A 19041-nucleotide genomic window follows, 5' to 3' on the forward strand; every position below is an offset into this window, starting at 1 on the left:
TCTGCATGCCGCTCCCCTGCTTGTGTACTCACTCACTCTCTCTCTGACAAATAAATAAATAAAATCTTTAAAAAAAAAAAGTACAAAATTAGATGGTAAAAAAAAGATGTCAGTAATCATAATAAGTGTAAATGAATTGAACCTGCCAGATAAAAGATACTGTCCAATTTTTTAAAATAATAAAAGCTACTTCTGAACTGTTTGCAAGAGATAGACTTAAAAAAATGATACACAAAAATTTTATATTAAAAAATAGAGAAGTTGGTGTATCTATTTTAATACCAAACAAAAGAGACTTTAGGGCAAAAACATATTAGGGTTAAAGATAGTCATAGTTAAATACTAAGAACAATTTACCAGGAAGATATATCTTTTCTACAATTATATGCACCCAATAATATAGTTTCAGAGCATGTAAAGATGAAGTTAAAAAGAGAAATTGCCAAATCACAGTTACGGTGGTAGATTTTAACACATGTATTCTAATACAGTGAGATCAACTCATATAACAAGTAGACCAAAAATTAAGAGGCTATGGAAGATTTGAAGCGCACAACATGCTTGATCTAATGGAAATATCTCCAACTCTGCTTACAATGATTAGAAACTATTCATTTTGGGGGCGCCTGGGTGGCTCAGTCAGTTAAGCGGCTGCCTTCAGCTCAGGTCACAATCCCAGGGTCCTCTGATGGAGCCCCACATCAGGCTCCCTGCTCAGTGGGGAGTCTGCTTCCTCTCCCTCTCCTCCTTGCTCATACTCTCTCTCTCAAATAAATAAGTAAAATTTTAAAAAAGAAACTATTCATTTTTTTAAAGTTTTATTTATTTCAGTAATCTCTACACCCAGAGTGGGGCTTGAACTCATGACCCTGAGATCAAGAGTCATGCACTCCTCTAACAGAGCCAGCCAGGCACTCCGAGACTATTCATTTTTTAAGAATATATAGAATATTTACAAAAGCTGGCCATCTACTAGGACACAAAACAAATCACAAAAAAGACCAAAAGATCAGAATCATATTTATATTCTCTGATCATGATACAATTAAGCTAGATACCTACAGAAATGGGTTAATTTTTTTTAAAGATTTTATTTATTTATTAGAGAGAACACAAGCAGGGGGACTAGGAGAGGGAGAAGCAGGTTTCCCGTTGAGCAGGGAGCCCGATGTGGGGCTCGATCCCAGGACTCTGGGATCATGAACTGAGCCAAAGGCAGATGCTTAACCAACTGAGCCACCCAGGCGCCCCTAATTTTTTTTTTAATGGGAATATTTTTATTTTATGTACAATGGGTTGGCATTAAGGTAGGTGTCTTGGATATCTGCAGTTAAGGTATATATCTTGAATGACCCACTCAAGGAAGTTCACTTAATCCAACGTAATGAAGCCTCTATCTTTTTCGTACTGATGGAAACACTGGCGGCTCATATTGAGGCCATATTTCTGGATCAGACCGTGCTGGTTTGAGCAGACACGGCAAAAACAAGAACCCTGGCCAAATTTCCTCGGATGGCTCTGGGAGAGCTGCTGGTGACCCATCTTGCTCTGTCGATTGCAATGAGGCAAAAGAAATGGGTTAATGTAAACAAGACATACATTTGGACATTATGAAATATTCCTAAATAACTCATGTCTCAGAGAATAAATTATATTAGAAAGGAGAAAATGGGTAGCCACATTGGCCTCCCTCACTCATCCTGAACCTGCCAAAAAATGCTCCCCCATCAGAAATGCTCCCCCATTTGTCCCCGCTATTTTCTCTTTATATTAAGATTCATGTAATGGGGCTAAAGAGATACTTAGGAGACAATTTATATTTGTACATGCTAGTATTGAAAAACGAAGAGAAAAATACTGAAAATCAATGAGCCATTAAAAATCTTAGCAAACCGGGCGCCTGGGTGGCTCAGTCCTTAAGCGTCGGCCTTCGGCTCAGGTCATGATCCCGGGGTCCTGGGATCGAGCCCCGCATCGGGCTCCCTGCTCCGCGGGAAGCCTGCTTCTCCCTCTCCCACTCCCCCTGCTTGTGTTCCCTCTCTCCTCGTCTCTCTCTCTCTGTCAAATAAATAAATAAAATCTTAAAAAAAAAAAAATCTTAGCAAACCTACTAGCAAAATATCTTTAAAAAAATTTCCTGCATTACCAGCTTTGCTTTATCCTCATTTTTCAAGGGTGATTTAATATCAGAAAATCTAACATCATTGACCACCAAGCCACCAAATATAGTCATGTATGTTGTCACAGAGCTGCCAGAGGTCAAAGTGTCCATTAAGACTAGGAGCCAAACCAGAAGTTAACAGGCAGACCTTTATTTACTTAGTATAAGCAAGAGGCTAAACAGGAAAGAATGCTGGCTTCCCAAAGTTCTGTTTTCCCTCCATGAAACAGCATTGAGCAAAGGTTAGCTGAGTTGGTGGAGTGGGGAAGGCAATTGTCTTGCTCCCTGTCTTGTCCAGGGAGCCCCGAACAAAAAGCTCTTGTGGTTAATGGAGCTGGACACCAGGGGGAGGGTAGTGGGGAGGGCTAGAGGCAGAGGCATCTGGGCAGTGTCTCAGGTGCTCCCCTTGCCCCCTTAATCTCCCGGTGGAGACTCCTAGGCTGGGAATGTAGGTATTGCAGGTGTATGTGAGAGCGTGCCTGGGCTGGGGCTAGGGAGCTGAGTGCTTGACTCTAACTGCCTCCAGATGGCAATGCATAGGCTGGGCAGCCAGTCTCTTAGGAAGGCAGCTTCCCCACTCCCACCCCCACCCCCTGAGGGCTGCCAGGCAAAGGAAGCCTTCACAGTTGCCTGCAGTCAGGCCTGAACCATCACACATAGGGTTTGGCCTAGAGCCAGACTCTTCATAGGGTGTGACCTATATGTGGGCATCTTGCTGATGGCTTGAAGGGGGCTGAAATTCAGTTCAAGCTTTGCTGCCAGGCTGTGGGCCCTGGGATGGAGCTGTGCTGCCTGGAGGAAGGAGCATCTTTTGACAGCCCTATCCACATTAACAAAGTATATCTCACAAAGACTTCAATAGATACATGTGATAAATTCCACACTCATTTATAATTTAATAAAATGAATAAACTAGGGACTAGAAGGAAATTTCCTTAACCTAGTCAAGTGTGTGTCTGTGTCCAAATGTCCTCTTCTAAGGGCACCAGCATATTGGATTAGGGCCCACCCTACTGATTTTAACTGAATCACAGTCACATGCTGAGGTTTCGAGGGTTAGGACTTCAACTTGGAATTTGGAGGGACACAACAGAGATAGGAGGTGGGTGTCAGAAGAGGCCAGTTTCCAGAGGTATGTGGGAATCAAACACCCCCGCCCCCGGCAGATTACCAAGGGCTTGGGGTCAGGTGGGAGGAAAGGGAGGCATAAAGGTTGACAGGCCTTGAACAAGAAGGTGCTCCACTTACTGAGATGGTGAAACCAGGGGAGGAATAAACTTGAAGCTTGATCCCAGGCAGAGCCCTGAGGCATTCTAACTTCTGGAGACGAGGAGAAGTGGAGCCCAGTAGAATACCGGAAGCTAGTGGAAGGAGGAAGCTGGAAACCTGTGGTATCTTGGAAACCAAAAGAGAAGAACCAGCAAGTTCTATTGATTTACCCTTTCATGTCTCTCTTATTTGAGACAGAGAGAGGAGAGAGGAGAGAAGCTGATTGCCCGCTGAGCAGGGATCCCCATGCAGGGCTCCATGCGGGGCTCCATGCCAGGACCCTGGGATCATGACCTGAGCCAAAGGCAGACGCTTAACAACTGAGCACATGAGGTGCCCCTACCCTTTTCACATCTCTCTTTTTTTTAAGATTTTATTTATTTATTTGAGAGAGAGAGAATGAGAGACAGAGAGCAGGAGAGGGAGGAGGGTCAGAGGGAGAAGCAGACCCCCCCGCTGAGCAGGGAGCCCGATATGGGACTCGATCCCGGGACTCCAGGATCATGACCTGAGCTGAAGGCAGTCGCTTAACCAACTGAGCCACCCAGGTGCCCCTACCCTTTTCACATCTCTTAAAGCTCCTTGTTTCTACTCTCAACTTGACCTCCACCCTGATTCCACCAGCAGAGGGAGCCCTCTATTCCAGGTGTGGGCCCAAGAGGATGCATTTTCTACAGATATTATCAAAACAATAAAACCCAGTCTGCTTTTTCTTATCACCATGTGCTGGCAATTCTAGTGGGTAATAAATACTTTCCTGAAAAAATAATTTATTTGTCTAAGTTCGAACTAAAGACTGTGCTTATGTAAGCTTCAGATGGAACATATTTAGTACTATCTTCAGTAAACCCTATACTTGGAAGATAATTCAGGGAATTCACAGTGATATAGTGGGCTGCCACACATTTGTTTTGAAAGTAAGTTCTTGGGGTGTCTGGGTGGCTCAGTCAGCTGAGCGCCTGACTCTTCATTTCCACTCAGGTCATGATCTCAGGGTCATGAGATGGACCTTTACTCCGAGTGGGGAGTCTCCTTGGGATTCTCTCTCTCCCTCTCCCTCAGCCCCTGCTTCCTGCACACCCCTCCACCCCGACCCCATGGGCACATGCGCACAAGCACTCTCTCTAGAATAAATAATTAAATCTTTTTTTAAAAAAAAAAAAAGAAAGTTCGTTCTTAATAGTTTGGAATCTTTAAAGCTTTTTTTTTTTTTAAAGATTATTTATTTATTTATTTGAGAGAGAGAGAATGAGAGAGAACACATGAGAGGGGATAGGGTCAGAGGACAAAGCAGACTCCCTGCCGAGCAGGGAGCCCGATGCGGGACTCAATCCAGGGACTCCAGGATCATGACCTGAGCCAAAGGCAGTCGCTCAACCAACTGAGCCACCCAGGCGCCCTCTTTAAAGCTTATTTTAGGTGCAGTTCATGTCTTCAATCATTACGATAATATATATTCCTGTGTTTAAACAGTAGATTCAAAGTGGACCAGGATAGCATAGCAATTGTAAATACAAAAGAAATAGCATGAGTTACAGTAGTTACGTCATTTTAATTATGACCACTTGGAGTTTTACTTGTGTTTAAAATTTAAAACACTGAAAGAATACAAAATGTTTGGTATATTTTTGTTCGGTAAGTGCAAATTTTAGTTCATGCATGATATATTTTACCGAATTTGAATATCCTTAAATTGGAATTTATCCTTTTTTAATATGAATTGTTGCTAAGCTAACGAACAAATCAAAACAATAATTATTATTGATAACTATGTGATTGTTACAAAAATAGTTTTGTTGCCTAGATGAGGAAAATATTTAAAAACGATCCACTCCCCGGGTATCCAATATGCTGGTTATGAAACCAAAATGCTTAATATTTCATCTTTGAATATATATATATACGGACAAAGTTTACTACCTCCCGGGGTGCTTTCTATCCTTGGAGTTTGAGAACTGGGTAAGGAAAAAAATAACCCGTTTTTTCTGGCCAGTGCAGAAGGACAGTGAGGAACATGTCAGATGAAATATGGCAGTCTTCATAGTAAATCAGCTGATGGCTCCATCTGTCTTTTCACAGAAATGGCTCACATGTGGAGTTTTATTTTACTGAGTTTCTTTGAATATTTTCTTTTCTCAAAGTTGTAAAAAGGAGTGACTTCCTAATTAGTCTTCCTTGAGCCCATAAAGGGGTATTAGGGATTGAATGCAGAGTTGGGCTCCGGGCCTCCCAGCCCAGGTTGAGCCCAAACAGGTCACATCTACATATGAGAGTCCAGATGTTAAAATTCATGTGTTGAAGGCCTAACCGTCAGGACCTCAGAATGTGACTGTATTTGGATACAGGGCCCTTAAAGTGGTGATTAAACGAAAATGAGGCTCTTGAGGAGAGGCCTTAATCCAAAGTGGCTGCTCTCCTTCTAAGATGAGTTGTGGACATACAGAGAGACACCAGGGGCCCACGTGCACAGAGGACAACCACGTGAAGAAGCCAGAGGCCAGCCACCTGCAAGCCAAAGAGAGAGGTCTCAGAGGAAACCAGCCCTGCTAGCACCTTGATCTTGGACTTCCAGCTCCTGAAATTTTGTGGGGGAAAACACCGAAAGTGTGTTAAAGCCACACAGTCTGAAGTATTTTGTGCTAGCAGCCCTAGCAAACTCACACAACAGGTAGCATTTGTTTGAACTGAGGGTTCCACAGCTAGAAAGTGTTGGGAAATTACTAGAATAGGGGACAGAGCACAGACTCCGAGACCATTACTCTGGGCTTGAATCCCGGTTTGGCTTTCTAGTAGCAGAGCAATGGGGTGGGCCATTTACTGAATGCTGGAGGCCCAATTCTATGTCTGTAAAGTGGGGGTGATAACCACTACTCGGGATTTCAATGGGGATGGCATGCGGTAATGTATGGGAAGTGCCAGGCCCACCGTGGGAACCCAGTAAATGAGGATGCTGAGCCAAAGCCTTCCCCACTGCCTTAGCTCATGTAAGTTAGATCCTGCCCAAGCTGGCCACATTGGAGAGGGCTGGAAGTCTGTGGATTTTGCAATTAAGGGAGGGTCGTTTTAAAAATGTGTGCCCAGGGGGCGCCTGGGTGGCTCAGTCGGTTAAGCCTCTGCCTTCAGCTCAGGTCATGAGCCCAGGGTCCTGGGATCCAGCCCCGCAGTGGGCTCCCTGCTCAGCGGGGAGCCTGCTTCTCCCTCTCACTCTGCCTGTCGCTCCCCCTGCTTGTGCTCTCTCTCTCTCAAATAAATAAATAAAATCTTAAAAAAAAAAGTTTGCTGAGTTACGTTTTAAAAATTTTGCTAAATTTGCATGTAGTATTACTTTGAATGGTTGGGAAGATAGAAAAATAAGTGTCTATTCCCTGCTTATAAAAATAGCATATGTTTATACATACATTATGGAAATGCACATATTCTATAGATATATTTTAGAAAATTTGCGTGAAAGGTGCAGGAGTCTAGAGAAGAAAACAACCCATAATAAAACCACCCAGGGACAACCACTGCCCACATTGTAGTATGTTTTCTTTCCATATTTTTTTTTCTGTTGTCTTTTTTTAAATCGAGGACATCAATTTTGTGCCATGTTCTTTCACTGAACTTTTAAGCATGGGCACGTCCTATGCCATTACAAAGCCCAAAGCCTTAACATTCATTCTTTCCTCCTGTCCTGTAAGTCCCACCGGCAGCAATAGGGTCTGCTGTGAGTGGCACTTGAACTGGGGAAAACTGGTCTGGGTTTGGGTGGCTGTGCAAACCTCAGCAGTCGGTCCTGGTAAGGAGTCCCCGGCAGGAGCTTGGAGGCTGAGATGAGGACGGGCCTGCTCCCCGAAGCCCACCAGTGAGACTACGCCCCCAACCCTTATTCCCCATCTGGGTTCCTGTTACTCTGGCCCTTTAAGAAGGGAGCTAGAACTCTAGCAGGCCTGACAAGTGGTCTCCTAGGAACCGAAGGACAACAAACAGCTTCAGAGATTGGGGCTGGGGTGGGGACCCTGCACAACAGGGGATGGTACACATGGAGGCCAATCAGGTAGAGCAGGGTCTAGGGTTGGTTTTCTGGGTCCTTTATTCCTCTGGCCCCTTCACCTCCACACTTTCCTTTCTAGGTCCAACCTTTCTCTCCAGCTTCCCCACCCCTGCCTTTCTCTGCCCTTCTGTTAGCATTCCCACTTCCTCTGCTCCAGATGGTCTTCATTTCTGGAGACAGTTCCTGCTTATTAAGAGTTTCTTAGTTGATCTTGAAATTTTCTGTGAGAAAAAAATATTCTACAAACAGTGATACTTTGATCTCGTCAAATTTCCAACCTTTCCAGTTTTCTTTCTTTCTTTCTTTTGCCAAATTGCTTTTGCTAGGACCTCTAAAAAAATGATAAAAAAGGCATTGGTGAAGGGCACCTGGCTGGCTCAGTCTCTTGAGCATGGGACTCTTGATCTCAGGGTTGTGAGTTCGAGCCCCATGTTGGGTGTAGAGATTACTTAAATAATAGATAAAATCTTATTTATTTATTTATTTATTTATTTATTTATTTATTTATTTATTTATTTATTTATTTTTAAAGATTTTATTTATTTATTTGACAGAGAGAGACACAGCGAGAGAGGGAACACAAGCAGGGGGAGTGGGAGAGGGAGAAGCAGGCTCCCCGCAGAGCAGGGAGCCCGATGTGGGACTCAATCCCAGGACCCTGGGATCATGACCTGAGCTGAAGGCAGTCGCTTAACCAACTGAGCCACCCAGGCGCCCCAATAGTAGATAAAATCTTAACAATAACAACAAAAGACATTGGTGAATATCCCTGACTTGCTCTGAAATTAATGTGGTATCCCTAGTGTTTCCCCATTAAGTTCCATGTGGTGTTTTGACTATTTCATTGAGATCCTTAAATGAATTTGCATGGAGTTGTCCTAGGTGTGAGTTTGGTAAAGAATATAGAATGATATTTTGCTCTTTGAATCAATTTTAATGTTCATAATATAATGGAATCTAGCCCATTTATGGTTTTGCCACAAAGGCTTTATTTAATATTACTTCCATCACCTCTTTTTTGTCCATTTTTTTTAAGCTCCCCCCCCGTATTATATTTTTGACCATATTTTGCTATAAGGTCAGTTTTCTTTATTAACTAACGTCCTCAGTCTCTGCCAGTTACTTGGAAAAAATATTACTTATTGACTGCCACAGTTATACGCCCTTCCCCCTTCCTCCACACTGTAGAATGCATTTTGGGGCTCCTGTCTTAATCTCTTGTGATAAAAAATTTTTTTTAGACTTTGTAGCTCTTCTTTCAAGAATTATAATATTTATATGCCATTTTCTTGCTGTGATTATTTCACTTAACTAAATGTTTAGGCAAATTAAATGTTCATCATGAAGCGTTTTCTCTCATGACATTCCAGTTTGTAAGTCATTTATTTTTATTCATCCTTTGGTTGTCTGCATTATGTCTTTTAGTGGCTTCCCAGGAAGGATAATGAATGTCAAAGCAAAGCTTAGAAACATTCATCGAGTTGTATAACTAACTCACAAGTACACCAAGGACAGGCATTAGATTCTTATCAGTGAACAAAGACAAAAAAAAAAGAAAAGAAATGAAAAAGAAATGAAATGAAAAAAAGAAATGAAATGAAAACAAAAAAAGGACTTTCCCCAGGAAAAGGGAAGAAGAAAGGGGGGAAAAGGTGCTAGTCTACAAAGAGTGAATTTTGTTTTTCTAATTAAGGTGATTTATCTGGCAGCTATCAAAGAGATTGGTTGGGCAATCTATTCTGGAATAGATTGACTAGGTCATTAGAGAAAACAGTTCCAGTTATTTGTGGATTTTCCAAAAGTCTTGAGACTTAAGCCATGTAGGACACGGACATGGTGTCTATAAACAGTGTCTGCCAATGTCCTGGCATCCCACCATGGAGAGGCCAGGATCACGTGTCCCCCAGCAGAATTTCTATGAGAGAGTGACTTACAAAGTCGTTGCAACTTTGGAAACATCTTCCAGTTGCCATCACAGTTTATAGTTTTTTCTGGTCTTAATATTTTCCCTTTTTTTTTTTTTAAGATTTTATTTATTTATTTGACAGATAGAGACCCAGCAAGAGGGGGAACACAAGCAGGGGGAGTGGGAGAGAGAGAAGCAGGCTCCCCACTGAGCAGGGAGCCCAATGCAGGGCTCGATCCCAGGACCCTGGGATCATGACCTGAGCTGAAGGCAGGTGCTTAACGACTGAGTCACCCAGGTGCCCCTTAACATTTTCCCTTTAAACATCCACGGATATTGTTCCATTTTCTTCTGGCATATGAGTTACTAGGGAAATCTGCAGCCACTTGATTTGTTCCCTTTGTATTCTGCCTAAATCTTGTATTTGTCTTTTTTTTAATGCCCAGAGAAAAGAATTTTGCCATGATCTATATCAGCCATTTGTTTGTCTATCTATCATCTATCTATCTACCTACCTATCTATTTATCTATCTATCATCTATCATCATCTATCATCTGTCTATTTATTTCTGGAACATGGCAACGCACTTTATAGCTTCATGTTTTCCTTTGTTTTAACAAAATATGGTTGCATTTTAACTTTTTTTCTGTTCCAATAGTTTTGTTTTCTTCCTCAGGTATACTAATTATCCATATGTTGGATCTACAAGGCAGGCCTCTGTATTCATATTTTCCCTAACTGCTTTAATCTCTTTTGCTTTTTCTTTGAATTTCATGTAGTTTTAGGTAGTTTTTCATGAGAGTAGCTTTTTATTCACAAAATATTTCTTATAGTTAGTTAGCTTTTAAGTTATATTAGTTTATGAAAGTAACACATTTAAATATCTAGGTTTCATTGTTCTAAATTTCAATTTATAAATATTGTAATTTTATTTGTATATTTGATATATTTTACAGAAAATGAGAACAACTTTGGTAAACTTGAAATGACTGAACAAATTTATTTCTCTTAAACATTTGGTCCTGGTTTTACTCATATTTATGAAGTTCTTAAACATTTAATTTACATTTATAAATTTAATATACTTGATTTTCCATTTTCTGTGGAAAAAAAATATCCTGCAAACAATCATACTTTGATCTCATCAAATTTCCAAACTTTCCAGTTTTCTTTCTTTCTTTTGTTGAATTGCTTTTGCTAGGACCTCTACAAAAAATTAATTCCAAATTTTTACTGAGCAAGTGGTAGAGTTACATGCAGTTGTAGAGATCCCATGTACCCTTTACCCAGTTTCCCCAATATCACAACCAGGAAGTTGACCTTCGTACAATCCACCAATCTTATTCACATTTTCTCAGTTTTGCTTATACTCATTTGTGTTTGTGAGCATGTGTATTTCATTCTACATAACTTTATTACGTGTGAAGTTTCCTGTATCCACCACCACAGTCAAGATATAGAACACAAGGATTCTTCCTGTAGCTTTTTTAGTTATACCCACTTCCTCTCCCCTCCATCAATCTCCCCCCATGCCTCCTGTTTCTAACCCCTTCAACCACTTATCTATTCTTCATTTAAAAATGTTGTCTTTTCCAAAAAGGTTATATAAATGGAATACACTAAGTGACCTTTTAGGATTGGGTTTTTTCACTAAATTGTTAAATGTATGTGTGTAAAGTTGTTTATTATATTTCCTTATTATACTTTTGGTGTCTGTAGGGTCTATAGTGGTATTTCCTGTTTCGTTCCTGATATTGGTAATTTGTGTCTTCTCTCTTTTTTTCATGTCATTTTATTGATCTTTTCAAAGAACCCAGCTCTTTGGGTTATTGATTTTCCCTATTGTTTTCCTGTTTTCAATTTCATTGATTTCTATTCATTTTATATTTTTTTCCTTTCTACTTTCTTTTTTTTTTTAAGATTTTTTTTTTTTTTTTTAAGTAATCTCTACACCCAGAGTGGAGCTCAACCTTACAACAGGATAAAGAGTCCCATGTTCCACTGACTGAGCCAGCCAGGTGCCCCACCTCTCTACTTTCTTTGGATTTATTTTGCTCTTCTTTATCTTTTGACTTGAGAGTGTTCCTTTTTTCTTAATATATGCATGTAGTGCTATAAATTTCCTTCTCAGCACTGCTTACCTGTGTTCCACAAATTTTGATATGTTCTATTCATTTTCATTCCATTCAATGTATTTTTCATTTCCCCCAGGATTTCCTTTTTGATCCATGGATTATTTAGAAGCGTGTTTTTTAGTTTCCAAATGGTTGGAGATTTTCCTGCTATCTCTCTGTTACTTATTTCTAGTTTGATTTCATTGTGGTCAGAATACAGGTAAAATGATTTAAATTCTTTTAAACTTGTTGAGGTTTGTTTTATGGTCTAGGAAATTGTCTTGGACTATGTTCATCGGGTACTTAAAATGAAGATGTATTCTGCTGTTGGGTATTCTATACATGTTGATTGTATCCTGTTTTATTTATTTTATTTTATTTCATTCATTTTTTAAGTAGGCTCTATACCCAGTTGGGGCTTGAACTCACAACCCTGAGATCAAGAGTCACATGCTCTATCAACTGAGCCAGCCAGGTGCCACACATGTCGATTAGATCTTGTTGATTAATGGTATTGTTGAATTATTCTATATTTTTGCTGATTTTCTGTCTAGTTATTTGAAAATTGTTGAAAGAGAGATGTTAGAGTCTCTAACTATAATTGTGGGCTTTGTCATTTCTCCTTTCAGTTCTATGAGTTTTTGCTTTACATATTTTGCAGTTCTTTTGTTTTGCACTTACACATTTAGGATTCCTATGTCTTCTTGGTAAATCGACCCTTTTGTCATTTTATGATGTCCCTCTCTGTCTCAAGTAATTTCTTTGCTCTGAGGTCTAACTTATCCAAAATTAATATAGCCACACTGGCTTTCCCTTGATTACTGTTTGCGTGATAGATCTTTTTCCACCCTTTTACTTTCAACCTGCCTATATTTTTTCTATTTGAAGTAAGCTTCTTGCAGATAGCATATAGTTGATTCATGGTTTTAAATTGCTTTGACAATCTGTCTTTTAATTGATGTATCTAGAACACTTATATTTATATTTAGTGTAATTAGTGATATTTTAGGGTCTAAGTCTGCTATTTTACTACGCTTTCTGTGTGTGTATGTGTGTGTGTGTGTGTGTGTTTAGAGAGGGAGGGGGGCAGAGGGAAATGTAGAAGAAGAATCTTAAGCAGGCCCCATGCCCAGTGTGGAGCCCAATGTGGGACTCAATCTCACAACCCTGAGATTATGACCTGAGCCAAAATCAAGGATTGGATGCTTAACTGACTGAGCCACCCAGGCGTACTGCTTTGTTTTTCATTTCTGTTTTCTTTTTCCTGCCTTTCTATGGGTTCCTTGAACATTTTTTAGAATTCCATTTTGATTTACCTGTAGTATTTTTTAAATGTCCCTTTATATAGCTTTTTTATGCTTGCTTTAGGTATCACATAACTTATCACAGTCTTCTGGTGTTCTCAGTTTACCAATTAGAGTAAAGTACAGAAACCTTACCTCCGTTTATGTCCTTTTAAACTCCTCCACTTATAATAGTCTTAAATATTTCCTCTACATATATTTAGAACCACTAGATAGTTATAATTTTTGTTTTAGCCATCAAGCACAATTTAGAAGATTCAAGAAGAGAGAGCAAGTCTGCTGTATTACTTATATTTTTGCTTACTGTGTTCTTTTCTCCATTCTAATGTTCTAAGATTCTTTCTTTTATTGTTTCTTTTCTTACAGAACTCCTTTAGTTATTCTTTTAGGCTAGGTCTCCTGGCAACAAATTCTCTTACTCTTCCTTTATCTGAGATAGTCTTGATTTCTTCTTCAATTTTGATTGCTATGTTTTCTTGGTAAATTGACCCTTTGCAAGTTTCCAAGTGGATTTTTTTCCCCAAATTTCAGAAGTTTCAGCAACTGTTTTGACCGCTTTTTCCACCTTACCCTCTTTCTCCTCCCTGGGACTCTGAGAAAATGAATGTAAAATCGTTTTTTTAAAGTCTCACAGATCCCTTAGTCTCTGTTCATTTATATTTTCAGTCTTTTTACTCTCTGTTGTTCAGACTGGGTAATTTTTATTGTTTTATCTTCTAGTTCATAGGTTCTTTCCTTTTCCTCTTCCATTCTGCTACTGAGTTTTTATTTTTATTATTGTATTTTTCAATTCTAAAATTTCCTTTTGGTGCTTCTTTACATGTTCTATGCCTTAGCTGAGACTTTTTTTTTTTTTCATTTAGTTCAAGTGCGTTCACAATTGCTTGGTGAAGCATTTTTTTCTCTCTTTTTTTAAAGATTTTATTTATTTATTTGAGAGAGAGAGAAAGAGAGCACAAGTGGGGAGTGAGGAGGGGCAGAGAGAGAAAGAGAAAGAATCAGACTCCCTGCTGAGCAGGGAGCCTGATGCAGGACTCGATCCCAGGACCCTGGAATCATGACTTAAGCTGAAGGCAGATGCTTAACTGCCTGAGCCACCCAGGTGCCTCTGTTGAAGCATTTCTATCTTGGCTACTTTATTTTATTTTATTTTTATTTTTATTTTTTTTAAGATTTTATTTATTTCTTTGACAGAGAGAGACACAGCGAGAGAGGGAACACAAGAAGGGGGAGTGGGAGAGGGAGAAGCAGGCTTCCCACGGAGTGGGGAGCCCATGCGGGACTCGATCCCAGGACCCTGGGATCACGACCTGAGCCAAAGGCAGATGCTTAACGACAGAGCCACCCAGGTGCCCCTATCTTGGCTACTTTAAAATCTTTGTCAGATAATGTAACATTTCTGGCATCTCAGTATTTGTATTGATTGCCTTTTTTTCATGGAGTCTGAGGTCTTCCTAGTATTTGGTATCACAAGTTATTTCTGATTGAATTCTGGACATCTTGGGTGTTATGTTATGTTATGAGATTCTGGATCTTAATTATATCTCTGTTTCAGCTGTCTCTTTCTTTTCTTTTTTTTTTTAAAGATTTTTTATTTATTTATTTGAGAGAGAGAGAGAGAGCACATGAGAGGGGGGGACGGTCAGAGGGAGAAGCAGACTCCCTGCCGAGCAGGGAGCCCGACGCGGGACTCGATCCCGGGACTCCAGGATCACGACCTGAGCCGAGGGCAGTCGCTTAACCAACTGAGCCACCCAGGCGCCCTCAGCTGTCTCTTTCTGACACCATTCTGGCAGGGCATGGGGGGCATTGCCTTTTTACTGCCAGGCGGGGTCTAACATCCAGGTTCCCCACTCATCTGTCATTGACACCTGAGGTGGGGGCTTCTCATTACTGCTGGGTGGGGGTGGGCTTTCTGGCTTCCCAGCAGGCCTCCAGGGATAATTTCCTGGCTGGGAGAGGTAGAAGCGCCTTGCTGCTTTCCACATGGGTTCCACTGACACCATGGGGATGAAGTGGTCTCTTGATTTCTGGGTGGTATGAAAGTCTTACTGTCCCCTAGGCCTCCTAGGACAGCATTGCAGTGGGGAGGGTGAGGAGGAGGGTGCTCTTTTACTGCTGGGGTGGGGGCGGAAGTTCGGTTCTCTAGTGGTCTTTACTGACACTGTAGGCAGGGGCCAGGGCTCATTACTGCCTGGAGAGCTTGAAAGTCCCAATTCCCTACTGGGCCTTCTCTGACACTGTCTTGGTGGGAAGGTTGTGGGACTTTGTTATAAGCTGATGAAGGTGACAGTCTAGGCTCCTGTTATGTTTTGCTGGTTTGAGTGAGGACAACGTTTGGCTGGGGTAGAGCAGTTATTGTCTGAAAGTTTTCTTTCTTGCTATAGCCTGCCCCTTCGGCTGAGAGAAAAAAGGCTTTTGTTAGGTTTTGTTTTGTTTTAATTTGTCTTTGTCTTTTGATGTTTCTGGATTGCTGGCTTCAACATCCAAGTCTGGGAATTTGAAGCATGAAGAAAACCTAGGAAATTTACCATTTTGTTTTTCCTTGAATCCTGAGGTCCCTAGTTGCTCTGCCTTCTTCTCTCCACCTTTCAGTCTCCTTATGTTTGTTTTATATATAATGTCCAGGGTTTTTAGTTATATTTAGTGGGAGGAATAGGGAAAAATATTATTTTCTCTATATTCCAGAAGTCCTCGCTTTTTTATGCATATCAAATGGATGACCTTGTGGGCTATAAAGCAAAACATTTCTCTATGTTGTACGTAAACGACTCCTGTTGATCTTAAAATATTGTAAATCTAGCTCTCTTTAATATTATAATACTGTTTACCAACTTAGTCAAATACTCTTAACTGATGTGATGTGGGCCACAAGCAAATGGTCAAGAGAGAATTCTTGAGACATTTTTGGTGCAAAAAGGTGTTTTTATTAAAGCACCAGGACAGTACCCGTGGGCAGGAAGAGTTATACCGGGATTGTGAAGAGCTATTGATTATGTACTTTTTAAAACAATTATTTATTTATTTATTTATTTATTTATTTATTTATTTATTTGACACAGAGAGAGAGAGAGAGAGAGAGAGAGCACAAGCAGGGGGAGCAGCAGAGGGAGAGGGAGAAGCAGGCCCTCCACTGAGCAGGGAGCCCAGTGGGGGGCTTGATCCCAGGGCACTGGGATCATGACCTGAGCCACCCAGGTGCCCTGATTATATACTTTTAAGTTAAGGGTGAGGGGTAAAGACAAAAGAAGTTTCCAAAAGGATTTTCACATGCTAAGGAAGACTTACAGGATCCTGGAGGCCTAGGCTACTGTTAAGCCTCTAGCAAAGCATTAACATTAAGACAGTTGTGAGTTCCTGGAGGAATGTCTCACTCTGCCTGTCTCAAGTATTTGTCAACGGGCTGCAAGTTGTAAGGAAATTAATTCTATCCACATTTCTTTTGCCTTTTTTCTCCACATCATTACATCTACCCATTTATATTGTAAGTCTGAGATCCATTTCACTTTTTTGAAATTGGAACCACTACCTAATGTGTTAGGTTCTCCAATATGCCAAACTATGCAAACATTACAAGGACTTTTGATAACAGTCATAAACTGGATATTCTTAAACCTCACCTTAAACACAAAGAGAACACTATGGCAGCAGGGAACTCTAGGTCCATCCCTTCAGATGGGACTGTTTGGGACCCCGTGTCCCCTGCATTCAATTCTTTCATAATCTTTCATTCGTACCTCCTGTTTTGGGTAAAATTCTATAGCACATACTAGCATGCCGCTCCAACGGATTGGATTCATCGAATTTGTTTCATTCCTGATTTCTGCATCTGGCTCCTGGCCACCAAGACAATTCGAATGACATTCCAAAGATGGAGAATCTTAATCCTGCGGTGTTTGGGAGCATGGGTGTGGCAGGTTAGAGCTAGATTTGAGTGAGTTCCAACTCTGCACTTAGTAGTTGGGTGTCCTTGGCTAAACCTGAGTTTCCTCTTGTACAATAGGCTAACAATCTCCATCTGAAAGGGCTGCTGTGAGGATTTAATGAGTGCAGTTTATATGGCAAGCTTTCTGTAAATAGTCATCTTCTTTTTCACCAGCATTTACTCAGCGACACTGCTTTGTTGCCTCTAGTTTTTGCTGCTTCTGTGATGAACATGATTGCCTCTTTTACATCTTTCCATGGCTCTGACAGTTCTCTTTCATCTCAATCTGTTGGTTTATCCGCTGTGACATGGAAATCAGGCTTTCTTTGATTTCCTTGGGAATGTGAAGCAGTTATTAACTGAAATTTTATTCTCTTTTCTCAAGAGAATCTTCCAATATCTTCTTACCATCTATGCTCTGCTCTGCTCTTTTTCCTGCTCTGTGCTTTTCCTTTTTTTTTTTTTTTCCTGTAGAAATTCTGTCTATCCGTTGTGCTGCTTTTTGTTCTGTTTACTCACCTCTGAGTAATAGGGCCCAATTTATCCTCACCTGATATTGTCCCAAAATAGTGTGGGTAGAAGCACTTTGACTCCCTTCCACATTTATGCAAGCGTCCCTTCATAAGGTCCACCCATGATGGAGTCCTGCATGCTGACGCCTTTTTTTTCTGTTTAGCCTCTGAGCCACCTAAAGAGGGTGTGGTAGAAGCGGTTCAGGGGCAGCCTTCCTCTAGGAGCTTTGTTTTTACCTTCTCTGAATGTGTTGAACATCTGTAACACGGATCAGCTCTAAAGAGGTGGGGGCATGTCTTGTTTCCTGGGTTTTTTTTTTTTTAAGATTTTTTATTTATTTATTTGAGACAGAGAGAATGAGAGACAGAGAGCACAAGAGGGAAGAGGGTCAGAGGGAGAAGCAGACTCCCCGCCGAGCAGGGGGAGCCCGATGCGGGACTCGATCCCGGGACTCCAGGATCATGACCTGAGCCGAAGGCAGTTGCTTAACCAACTGAGCCACCCAGGCGCCCCCTCCTGGGTTTTTGATCTGTCCTTCTGTTTTGGGGAGAGATAGCCACTTTGCTGAGAAAATTGGGCCTTTGTTTTCTGAGTCCCCAGGCATCTTCCTCCCAGGTCAGATCTGGTCCCTAGCTGTGGCCAAGTGGGCTTGCCTCCCAGCCTCACACCTCCCAGTGGAGGAAGCCTGGTCAGAGAAACAGTGCCATCGTGTGGCCACTCCGCATTCTCTCCAGGCAGGCTCCCACTTCAAGCCTGTGTGGAGTGTGGGTGGAGCTGGTGAGGTCAGAAACCAAAAGGGTGTCTCTCTTGTTCTTCCTGCCACCCTCCCATCCTCTGCCCCCCTCAGGGACTACAAGCCCCTCCAGGCTGGGGGCAGAGGACCTGTCAGGCCTTCAGAAGCTCCTCACAACCATGCCCAGAAAAGAGACTCATGACTTGGCTCCCTGGAGTTCTTCCTGCACCGGGTTTTGCCTTTATTCTAGGCCCTTTTTATTGTTGGAACTATCTGGAAAGATAGTTTTTGTAAATGTGATATAATGCCACATCTTCTTAAGAAATACTCTGGGAAAAACTGTGAGAAAGCAAAATGCATCTTAATTTCTCTCCATTTTTCTGTTCCCAGGCCTCTCCTCCCAGCCCACCTTTTGAGCTACACTGTCCCCATAACCTTGTCCATATCCTACTGCAGGGCACATTCAGACTGTCCCATCTCTATATTAAAACCTGGGTCCTAAGTGTTCTTAGCTCAGGGCCTTGCTTTGCTCTGAGTTTCTGGACTCAGGATGATCAGGAGCTTACATTTCCGCCCCTTTCAGGACACAGGAGGATTTCAACTCTGGTCTTCTAGATTATAATAGCCAGGAGGAGCTGTCTGATGGCGAGAATTTCAAGCCCCAATTAAGGTGGGTGCTGGAGTTACTTGTGGATGTAGTAGGGTAGTATAATTTGATGGCCTGCAAGTCACCATGCTAGTGGCTACCTCGTCCAGTTACCCACAAGGCTAGTACACCTTGTCAGTGACCCCTTGGTGTCAAGCTGGACTTCTTTGAAGATTCCATCAATGAGGGCAAAAGAAGGGCAGTGATGGGCAAGAGGTGGTGAAATATTTGGTGCCCCCAAACTTCCTTCCTCCTTATTCCTCTGTTAGGTCCCTCGGGAGGGGGGCATTGAACCGGAAAATCTGGTACCCCACGACCTAGCACGTAGGAGCCACTCAAAAGTGTTTGCTGAACTTAATCCTAGGAGACAGCGTGCTCTCCTGAGCAAAAAAAAAACAACAAAAAACCCAGAACACGCCCCTGTGCCATTTCGGCG

General features: G+C 41.5%; 1 protein-coding gene across 1 annotated transcript; it reads right to left on the reverse strand.

Annotated features, from left to right (window-relative positions):
• Positions 1 to 1226: 1226 nt before the first annotated feature.
• LOC118022091 (40S ribosomal protein S29-like) lies at positions 1227 to 1878 on the reverse strand. The gene has a single exon (XM_035022574.1). The coding sequence runs from the start codon at positions 1540 to 1542 to the stop codon at positions 1372 to 1374; it is 171 nt and encodes a 56-aa protein (XP_034878465.1). The 5' UTR covers positions 1543 to 1878; the 3' UTR covers positions 1227 to 1371.
• Between the last annotated feature and the right edge of the window lie 17163 nt (positions 1879 to 19041).

The sequence above is a fragment of the Mirounga leonina genome, unplaced genomic scaffold (assembly GCF_011800145.1).
Source record: "Mirounga leonina isolate KUSES-001 unplaced genomic scaffold, KU_Mleo_1.0 Mir_176, whole genome shotgun sequence".
NCBI lineage: Eukaryota > Metazoa > Chordata > Mammalia > Carnivora > Phocidae > Mirounga > Mirounga leonina.